The sequence below is a fragment of the Oncorhynchus mykiss genome, chromosome 17 (genome assembly GCF_057628025.1).
Source record: "Oncorhynchus mykiss isolate SJ-2025 chromosome 17, ASM5762802v1, whole genome shotgun sequence".
Classification (NCBI taxonomy): Eukaryota; Metazoa; Chordata; class Actinopteri; order Salmoniformes; family Salmonidae; genus Oncorhynchus; species Oncorhynchus mykiss.
In genome coordinates this window covers 9828702-9840258 of record NC_143038.1, presented here as the reverse complement: position 1 = coordinate 9840258, position 11557 = coordinate 9828702, and the positions used below count along the sequence as shown (strand labels likewise).

Here is an 11557-nt window from a genome sequence, read left to right as displayed (position 1 = left end):
CAGTGTCACCAGCAAAGAACCCCCACACCATCAGACCTCCTCCTCCATGCTTCATGGTGGGAACCACACATGCGGATATCATCCGTTCACCTACTCTGCGTCTCACAAAGACACGCAATTTTGCAGGAGCGATCAGCAAATAAGTAAAACAAGTTCATTTGAATATAGCAAGTTCTTCATTTTGTGAATTAATGTCCTGTTTCCAGTTAGTCGAAAGTATTGATTAAATATTGATTAGTTAATATTATCTTACTACACATACACCTAGTATTACCTTCTTAGCTACGGGATACATATCTCTCTGGCATCCTACGTCATTTATGAAGCAGCATAAGACATTTTTGGGCTCACGTTGTTGTGATGTGCCTGAACAGGAAAGTGGCGCGGCGGTCCTTCGTGGGCAAATTTTGTCATCAAAGAGAAAGATGCTGGATTTACAATTCCGAGTTGTATGACCGTTCAAAACGTATTTTCCCAGTTTGGGCTGTTTATTCCCGACTTCCCAGTTGCAATGCTTGCAGTTAGCCACTGTCACCGATTCCTTACAAAACACTCATTGTTGAATTTGCGATCTACCAAAATTGTTGTGTAATGTTTACGTCCAGTGGCCAATGAGCACCAATACATTTTATCTATATTTTCTCTTCATTATTTCTCTTCATACGACAAGGAATAAAAAGGATTTGCCAGTACACTTGATTCATGATGATGATTGCTAGCTAAGATTGTGAAAGTAAGATGTTGACATGAGTCCAATCAAAGCTACTGTATATATAACGTGATTTGATGTAATTTCTGTGGCCAATGACCTTGAGCCTTCTTGGAAGGGCACTTCTAATATAACTCTATGGCAGAACCCAAAGGGCTATATACCCTTTCTAAGGACTTAAGCTTGGCGATTACGTAAGGTCCCCATGAGTGACAGAACACTGAGCCAATCACAGCGCAATGCTCCTATTGTCTGCTTAGCATGCCCCACCACCACAGAAAGCACTGAGCTAGGCCTGGAACACCTGCATTTTGGAGCTGCCTTACTCAAGAAAATAAAAAAGAGACCATGTTTGTATGCGGCTTGATTAATTAAATTATATATATTTTTTTACATTGTTCGCAAACTGATATGTGACACGTATTTATGCCAAAATAACATGCAAAAAAGGCACATTTTCTTCTTGCTCTGCCCGACCTACCGTGAATGGCAAGTCGCCACTGTGCCTCCTCCCACCTCCTCTCCATTTTCATTGGGTGCCTGATGCGACCAATCATAATCCGTTCTGCTCTGAGAACATGTTTGAGTAAGAGAAACTCCCATGAGTGTTATGCTCATATAATGTATGGTACAGTATGTGTGTTGGCCTCATACAATCTGCAAAGGTGTTTCTTTTAAACTTTTTAGAGGACAGCAATGGACCCATAATTATGATAGTGTCCTGAAATGCATTGACATCTAGATTTAATCCACAGCCAAATGTATCATGTAGCGTCAGTGTTGTAGGTCTACAGAACATGAACTTTAAACCTGTCATAGAGAACAGAGAACATTCATGGCTTGTGGTCCTGGGAGTATACAATGGAGCTAAAATACCTTTATAATAGCTGATGAAGCAAATTGTATTTTCCCTGATGTCACTTATGTAACTGTACCAATCTGTTTCCAATTTACTCAAATGAGATCATTTTCACTTTTAATTGGGCTACCCAAAGATATTTAAGTGAGAGACATGCCACCTGGTGGCATTGAATGGAACAATGGGAAAAACACATTCTAGAAATAATATTCAATTGGCCACATGATAGAGCCATATAGGAGTTATGAGGTAACATGAGTAAATTACATTCAGTTGATGCAATCCTGTCAAAAGGGACATATTACAGTATGCGACCATGAAATATATTTGCATACATATACAGTTAAAGTCAGAAATTTGCATACACTTAGGTTGGAGTCATTAAAACTCGTTTTTCAACCACTCCACACATTTCTTGTTAACAAACTATAGTTTTGGCAAGTCGGTTAAGACATCTACTTTCTATATGAACTAATTTTTCCAACAATTGTTTAAAGACACATTATTTAACTTATAATTCACTGTATCACAATTCCAGTGGGTCAGAAGTTTACATACACCAAGTTGACTGTGCCTTTAAATAGCCTGGAAAGTTCCAAAGATGCATGTCATGGTTTTAGAAGCTTCTGATAGGCTAATTGACATCATTTGAGTCAATTGGAAGTGTACCTGTAGATGTATTTCAAGGCCTACCTTCAAACTCAGTGCCTCTTTGCTTGACATCATGGGAAAATCTAAATAAATCAGCCAAGACCTCGAAAACCAGAATTCTGGTTCATCCTTGGGAACAATCTCCAAACGCCTGAAGGTACCACGTTCATCTGTACAAACAGTAATATGCAAGTATAAACACCATGGGACCACATAGCCGCCATACCGCTCAGGAAGGAGTCTCCTAGAGATGAATGTACTTTGGTGGAAAAAGTGCAAATCAATCCCAGAACAGCACAGGACTTTGTGGAGATGCTGGAGGAAACAGGTACAAAAGTATCTATATCCACAAACAAGTCCTATATCGACATAAATTGAAAGGCCTCTCAGTAAGGAAGAAGCCACTGCTCCAAAACCGCCATAAATAAGCCAGACTACGATTTGCAACTGCACATGGGGACAAAGATTGTACTTTTTGGAGAAATGTCTGATAAAAACAAAAATAGAACTGTTTGGCCATAATGACCATCGTTATGTTTGGAGGAAAAGGGGGAGGCTTGCCAGCCAAAGAACACCATCCCAACCGTGAAGCACGGGGGTGGCAGCATCATGTTGTGGGGTGCTTTGCTGCAGGAGGGACTGGTGCACTTCACAAAATAGATGGCATTATGAGGAAGGAAAATGATGTGGATATATTGAAGCAACATCTCAAGACATCAGTCAGGAAGTTAAAGCTTGGTTGCAAATGGGTCTTCCAAATAGACAATTTTATTTTACCAGGCAAGTCAGTTAAGAACAAATTCTTATTTTCAATGACGGCCTAGGAACAGTGGGTTAACTACCTGTTCAGGGGCAGAACGAAAGATTTGTCAGCTCTGGGATTTGACCTTTCAAACTTCTGGTTACTAGTCCAACGCTCTAACCACTAGGGTACCCTGCCACCCCAATGACTCTAAGCATACTTCCAAAGTTGTGGCAAGGACAACAAAGTCAAGGTATTGGAGTGGCCATCACAAAGTCTTGACCTCAATCCCATAGAAAATTTGTGGGCAGAACTGAAAAAGCGTGTGCAAGCAAGGAGGCCTACAAACCTGACTCAGTTACATCAGCTCTGTCAGGAGGAATGGGCCAAAATTCACCCAACTTATTGTGGGAAGCTTGTGGAAGGCTACCCGAAATGTTTGACCCAATTTAAAGGCAATGCTACCAAATACTAATTGAGTGCATGTACATTTCTGACCCACTGGGAATGTGATGAAAGAAATAAAAGCTGAAATAAATCATTCTCTCTACTATTATTCTGACATTTCACATTCTTAAAATAAGGTGGTGATCTTAACTGACCTAAGAAAGGGAATTCTTACTAGGATTAAATGTCAGGAATTGTGAAAAACTGAGTTTAAATGTATTTCACTAAGGTATACTTCCGACTTCAACTGTATATATAGACGAGGCTTGAACCCCCAACATTAGTTGTATGTGTTGTCCAGGGGTTTGGGTGGTCCGTTACCGCTTCACCAGATTCCGGAACTATGCCTTCTGGCCTTCTCAGTTAGTTCATATCCTGGACCTTCTCTTCTACTGAGGTGGACACCACCTTCCCATCCACCATCTCCTCCACGATCACCCTCACTCGCTTCTGCATGTGTGGATGATACTCTGTGGAAAGAGCCACCAAAAAGGAATGCATTCTTTCATTGATTCATTCATTTGATGAATTATTCTCTGCTTGCTCACCTTCCACCACTTCCTGGACTTGTTGTATTTCCTGGATCTTCTCGACCACAATCACTTTCCTGACCTCCTGTCTGGTCTCCACATGCCTACTGGTAGACATACAGGGGAAGAAGACTTACGGTCAGCTAAACTCACCAACACACATCTTGATCTACTAGTTTGCAATCAGTGGTGTAAAATACTTATGTAAAAATACTTTAAAGTAATAATGAAGTATATTTTGGGGGTGTCTGTACTTTCCTTTACTTTACTATTTATATTTCTGACTACTTTTGCTTCACTACATTCCTTAAGAAAATATTGTATTTTTCCTTGACACCCAAAAGTACTCGTTACATTTTGAATGCTTAGCCGGACAGGAGAACATTCCTGGTAATCCCTACTGCCTCTGATCTGGCGGACTCACTAAACCAACATGTTTTGTTTGTAAATGATGTCTGACTGCCCCTAGCGTTCTGTAAATAAAAAAAAACAAGAAAATTGTGCCATCTGGTTAATACAAGGAATTTGAAATGATTGACATTTTTACCATTGATACTTAAGTATATTTTAAACCAAATGCTTTTAGACTTTTATTTGAGTCATGTTCTATTAAGGTATCTTTACTTTTTATCAAGTGTGACAGTTGAGTACGTTTTCCACCTCCGTTTGCAATAAGGTGCCAATAAACAGCTGTCATCCCCCCATCCCTTGTCCCTCCTTCTTTCCTGCCCCTCCATTATCCCCTCTCACCTGAGTCCCTCTCCATCCAGCAGCCTCCTGTACTCAGCGATCTCCATCTCCAACCTCATCTTGATGTCCAGGAGGATCTGGTACTCAGAGGCCTGCTGCTGGATGCTGACGTTGAGCTGCTGCAGCTCCTCCTCCATGTTGTTGATACAAACCTGCAGCTGGCTCAGCTGGGAGCCGTGGCGGCCGTTTATATCAACGACGCTCTGCTCCAGGTACCCCTTCTAGGAATGTGTTTATGTTTGTAAGGGATGAAGAAAATGGAGAAGGAAAGAAGGAGAGGGTAGTATAAATGTATAAAGAGGGAGATGAAGAAGGGTAGAGATAGTTAGATTGGTGTGCATAAAGGTGTTAGAACCCTTTGACATTAAACCACTGTGGAGGTCTGAAAACATCTAACAAACTTTGATTTTGGAATGTACTGTTCTTTTAAGACCTAAAGGAATTCCATATTTTGAGAACAGAGGTAGGGTAAAGAGAAATGCTATATGTTTAGGGATGCTGATTCACTAAGATGGTTTGACATCATACCTGAGTGAGCAGGCCATGTAGTTCCATCTCCAGGCTCTGGAAGGTCCTCTTCAGGTCGGTCACCTGAGACTGAGAGGTCTTCACCTCTGTGGTGCTGGTGGTGATCTGGTTCTGAAGCACCTCCACCTGACACACACACACACACACACACACACACACACACACACCGTATTAGTCAAAAGTATAGTACCACTTCACAAAATACATGTACATTTTAGGGACCCAGGCCCACATCTTTCGAGTCCCCCTGTCCTATTTTCAGAGGTTGTCTCACCTTGCTCTCAAACCACTTGGCAGCATCTCTCTGGTTCTTCGTTATCATGCCCTCATACTGGGTCCTCATCTCCTCCAGCACCTTGCTCATGTCCACAGAGGAAGCACAGTCCATCTCCACATTCACAGCACCACAATGCAGCGTCCGCATCAAATGCATCTCCTAACAACAGGAAAAGGGGGACAAATTGTGCCATAATAACTGGGATTTTGTAGTTTACGTATACACAGTGAAGGGCAAAAGCACCTGAAAGCAATGAGTTACTGTATATTTGAGTACTAATAACAGTGAAGTTGCCCTAGATTTGTTGTGGGTGAGTTTTGCCCCCTTGTGGCCAAACATAGAAAGATCTCAAACCCACTGAGAATTGATAAATACATTCAATGGGAAAACATTGCAAAAACTACAGGGGGTGCCATTGTGTCCTAATGAAAAACCACAAATGCCTGCAGCATTCAGACTTCAGCCAACAGCACAAGCGTTACAACTTGAGTGTGTGAGGAGAAATGACCTCCTCGTGGTTCTTCCTGAGGTAGACCAGCTCCTTCTTCAGCCCCTCAATCTGTATCTCCAGTTCTGCTCTGGTGAGTGTAAACCTGTCCAGGACTCCTCTCTGACGAGCCACATCCCCTTCCATCTTCATACGCATGTTAGCCTCCGTCTCTAACCTACAGAGGTTGAGGAAAGAAGAGGGCTTGATTAGTTCCTCCTCACAACAAACCAAGATACAACTTGCCCAACCATAAACTGATCCATAGCCCTGCCTACCCCCATGAGCATTTCTGTAGATCTGGGAGAATTGCATCTACTCAATCTCAAACCTATAGGCCAAGAGTTACAAACAGAATCAGTACACTCACAGAGGCTGTGTACAGGAAGTGCACCTACTTCATCTTGAAGACATCAGCTGCATGTCTGGCATTATCCACCTGCAGGATCATCTGAGAGTTCTCCACAGACCTGGCTTGGATCTAGGAACAGGAGGACAGCCACAGTCAATGGGATGTAATAAGAGTCAACTATGTATAGGATATCATGTGTTTAGATCAACAGATCTGGTTCATGTCTACTGTTCATTCATTTACAACAGAACATGTTTTTCAACAATCAACAAGATAAATACTGAAAGACAATAGGAATTATACCTAAAATCTATCACTTATCTAATTCATTCTAGTGACGCTCTTCATTCACAAAGCTGTTGGCGTCTTCTCAATCCTATCCTCACCACCCTTCCCACTGTGACAGACATCAATTTAACATCTATTCCACGTTGTTTCAACATAATTAAGTTGCAATTACATGGAAACAATGTTGATTCAACCAGTGTGTGCCCAGTGGGTCGCTACATTAAGACTACATTACCCAGAAGTACCTGGTTGAGGATGTCTGAGATGGTGGTATGGAACCCACTGAGGTCCTTCTTGTGAGTCGGTGATCTCATCTCGTAGAACTCCTTGATCTGCAGCTCCAACTTACTATTAGCTGCCTCTAGAGAGCGTACCTGTGTACACAGGGAGTGGAGGGAATCATTTGGGCTCCCGAGTGGCACAGTGGTCTAAGGCACTGCATTGCAGTGGGGCTAGGGTCATCACTACAGAACCTGGTTTGATCCCAGGTTGTATCACAACCGGTCGTGATTTGGAGTACCATAGGGCGCTGCACAATTGGCCCAGCGTCATCTGTGTTAAGGGAGAGTTTGGCCGGGATAGGCCGTCATTGTAAATAAGAATTTGTTTTTAACTGACTTGCTTGGTGAAATAAATCAAAATAAAAAGTTCAGTTCATGGGTCTATCTGAAATGGCACCCTATTCCCTATATAGAGCACTACATTGACCCTGTGGGCCCTGTTGTGCACTACATAGGGAATAGGGTGCCATTTGGAGCGTAACACATCACGTTATGAGAATCGGCACTCTCCCATTAGATAATCCCCAACATAATGGAATTTAAAATAAATGATCAAATCCTGCTATGTCATTGTCCTCACTATGTATGTTGTGTTGCTACCATGTTGTTGTTATGTTGTGTTGCTACCATGCTGTGTTGTCATGTGTTGCTGCCTTGCAATGTTGTTGTCTTAGGTCTCTCTTTGGTTCTATTACCACAGGTAGAGATGTTCTGCCTCGTTTAGCAAAAGACCCCAACAAAAGCGAAAGAGTGAGTCATTGTCTTTGGCCTACATGCAAAAGACAACGACATGCAATTCCTTCCAAATGTCAGGTGGAATGATCAGTGGTGGAAAAAGTACACAAATGTCATACTTGAGCAAAAGTAAATAGAAAGTTACTCAAGTAAAAGTAACACAGTAAAATACTACTTGCGTAAAAGTCTAAAAGTATTTGTTTCTAAATATAAAAAAGAGGGACATGGCACAGACTGGGCCAGCACAATTTAGAGGGCTGGAGGTGGAAGGACCCTAACGAAATGGTTGTATTTCTAATCTAGGACATCAACAATCTTACATGCTTTTTTTTGCTTTAATTATCCTTTTATTTCCCTTAAAAGATGAGTTTCTACTATACACCCTCTTCCACACACCCCAGTTACCACACACAAACACACCTCCAGTCTTCCTAGGAAAGAGCCCCCCTATCTATTCTCATCATCCTTGGAGTGCCAGAAACTGACAGACTGGCTTCCAGTTTTTCTATGTACATTAGTTGATACTTTACATTCTTGTGAAGTGCACAATGTAAAGAGACATCAGGTCCATGTTAAACCATTATCACTTGTTTCCTATTTCCATAACAGCATATCACTTTGGCTGTGGTATCCTGACAACAATTCCAGTGTTAAAAAAAATATAATATTGACAAGCTTAATTGACAACATTCTAAACGGATATCATATCTGTATGACTTGAATTACAATTTTTTGAAGCTTTTAAAGACTATAATATATACAGAAGATAGTTCCTTAACTATTTAGAAAATCTATAAGTAAACATCTCTAATGTTGGTCACTGTCAATGATTCTCTCTTTAGTCCAGATAAGAGTGGAGGATGTACGTCATCACACACTGTCCTCTTAACCTTTTCTCATTGGTTGTTTAGGTTTCGCTTTAACGATATCAGTGGTATAATCATTTTACAACTGCACTCTAAAAAGAAAAGGTTCCTGGAGTATCCTTTAGGGGTTCTTTAAATTGAAACTGTGGGGGAACCCCTATAATTTCTTCAAAGAACCTTTTAAAAAGGTTGATTTTAGTGGCAAAGTAGAATAAACTAATCAAAATATCAGGTAAACTCCCAGCAGAGCCTCAAGTCCAGTGGGTATATTCTCTGGCATGTTGACGTTCTCCGTATCCACAGCCAGAAGGATTTTGCAGCGCATGGTGATTGAACAGGTATCCTATAATATTCAGAGGTGTAGGGAGGGTGAAGTCTGAATCCAAAATTGTTTAACAAAACATGCACGACAGTATGAATACCTTGGTTTTTGTGGTAAATGTGAATGAAAAAGCTGTTTTGATATAGTTTTTCAAACACATACCTTGTCCATAATGTAGAGGCCTATGGGATTTTCATTGAAGAGGTAAGGAGGAGAGGTAGGTAGGGAGGAGGATGGTACATGTGATCTGCATAACATACCAATACTAATTGACATACCTTTGTATACCTAGAGACACAGACACAAGTGAGCAGTTCAGTCATCTGCACCCAATACAGCTAGCCTTCAACATATTCTTATAGCCTACTTATTCTTAGCTCTTTGTTGATCGATATCCATTTAATTGTGTCCATTTTCTGTTTTACACTCTAAAATGAAAAGTCTCCTGTAGTATCCTTTAGGGGTTCTTCAAATACAAACTGTGGGGGAACCAATACAAGTTCTTCAAATAACTCATTTTAATGGATCCTCAAAGAAACCTTTGAAGAACTTTGTGAACTACCCCCTCCCCTAATATTTTTATTAATAATAAAACAATATTTTAGTTGTCAGCGTTTATTATGATTTTAATGGCAAAGCAGAATAAAAAAAATCTAAATATGAAGTAAACCATTGGTTGTAGCCTACTGTATTATCCCATTTAATTGAACATTCTGGGTAGTATTGATGATAGGGGTTATTGATAGGGGTTTACTGAAAACAAAAAAAGCTCAATAAAAAAGATTAAAGATCACTCTCTCGTAACATTTTTCTGTATCATCGAATATGTTGATCACTCTGCCTTGTCTTTCGATCTCCGCTCATAATCTAGGCCGTGCGTAATATTGCTCAGCGCGCGTAATCTCCATCTACTGTACATTCCCGTCACTCTTCCTTACCTTTTCCAGGTAGGTGGCCAAACGGTCATTCAGATTCTGCATGGTATTCTTCTCGTTGGCGCCGATAGTGATCTGGCCTGGCCCGTCCATAGAGAAATAGGACTGAGAGATACGGGTGCCGTATCCCCCGGCGCCTCCATATACACTCGGCGCGCGACTGCTCCCAACAGAGGACACACTCATGCGGGGCCTACCGCCTCCCAAACCTTTGGAAAACTGCATCCCGTTTCGGACAAACTGAGGCCACTCGAATCGACACCGCTACGTGAGCTGTATCTACGACTACTACTGCGACTGGCTACAATGGACATGGCGAGAGATAGTCTGGCGATGCGCCCTGGGAGGTTAAAGTGCGTTCTTCCGAGTTGGAGGCGTCAGGTAAAATAACCCCTTTTGTGTCCTCGAGCTTTTTATACAGTTGGATTAAGAATGATTGACTGCGTCGCCACTTTTCCTTGGAATTAAGGTATATCTAATTGTTTTGTTCAGTGGGTGGGTATAGGGCTTGAAACAACTATGTAACAAGAGACATCAAGTCACTAAGTACTTCTAGGGAAATTAATGGTTCAGTAAAGGTTGGGGTTTATGAAGGACAGTGGGTTTGACAGGTATCGACTGGCAAGTCAGACAGCTTGAGAACGTTACTGGATGTGTTTTGTAAAGCTGACATTCCATGGTTTCAGTTATCCATTTTCAATTACATTTCGGTTTGTTTACTGAAATGTACAATGTTTATATATATCAGGATTTGTAGGCTAAATATTGTATTTGTTATGTTATTATTTTACCAAACTAAAATGTTGCACCAAGTCACTCCTTCACTTATATTTGATGGTTTTCTGTCATTCTATCCATTTGAAAAGATGGTCAGTAACAGTCATCTTTTTCAAATGTAAATAACCATTATGAACTGTTCATAAATTCAACAAATTCAATTGTGTTACTTTGTCTACTCGGTTTATTTGCTCTCGGATTAGTTGGTTTGGATAGTGTGTTTAATCATTGTCAAAGATGTGTAGCAGGCATTCTTACAATTTTGCCAAAATAGAATGTTGCCCTAAATCACTTGTGATTTTCTCATTATTTCTGAATTCAAATATGTACTGTACAGTAACTATACCCTTGTTTGAAATATGAATAAACCTCAGAATTCCTCACATACATTACAAACCAAATGTTGGTTTGGATAGTGTGTTTTATTCAAAGGAAAAATGTATGCAAAACAGCCAGAAAACAGCCGAAATAAATGTAACAGTTTCATTCCAAAACGGACTATATCCATTTTCAGAAATGTTGGTCAATTAGCTTTTATTGTTTAAAGACATTATGAAAGAGATTGGTGTGTTTTTTTTCACTATCCAATGAGGTTATTCAGTGACAGACATGTATTTGTTAATACTACTAGGTTTCACACAGTCAGATGTAACAAATAAATACATTGTTTATAAAAAATGTACAAATTATATATCAATATTTAGGATTTTTACATTACATTTTTTTGCAACCCTACCATGTAAAGACAGTGATGTAATCAATGGTCAATGTTGACTTTTTTAATTGGGGGGTATGACAGTCTATTACAAATCAGTATTAAAGTACTTTTGACAGTATTTCAGTTTGAAGGAAGTATGGTTTGAAGTGACTGAAATGCATCAGAAAGGTATTGGGAAATTTAAAAGATCAGGCAATACTTTTTCATGATCTTCTGTGTACAAAAAAACATCATTGATGATGTTCTTTCTACCCAGTTTGATTTAGTGCCTGGTCTGGTGCATTATGTTCTAATGGGCTTGTG

At 40.3% G+C, this 11557-nt stretch overlaps 1 protein-coding gene across 1 annotated transcript; it reads right to left on the bottom strand.

Moving 5' to 3' along the window:
• Positions 1–1436: 1436 nt before the first annotated feature.
• Positions 1437–10134, bottom strand: LOC110493626 (keratin, type I cytoskeletal 19). Its single transcript, XM_021567997.3, is given in 10 exon segments — positions 1437–3878; positions 3957–4045; positions 4689–4909; positions 5217–5342; positions 5491–5652; positions 6002–6158; positions 6379–6461; positions 6866–6994; positions 9763–9990; positions 9993–10134. Coding segments are annotated over 10 exon segments (1383 nt in total). The 5' UTR covers positions 10074–10134; the 3' UTR covers positions 1437–3771.
• Positions 10135–11557: the final 1423 nt, after the last annotated feature.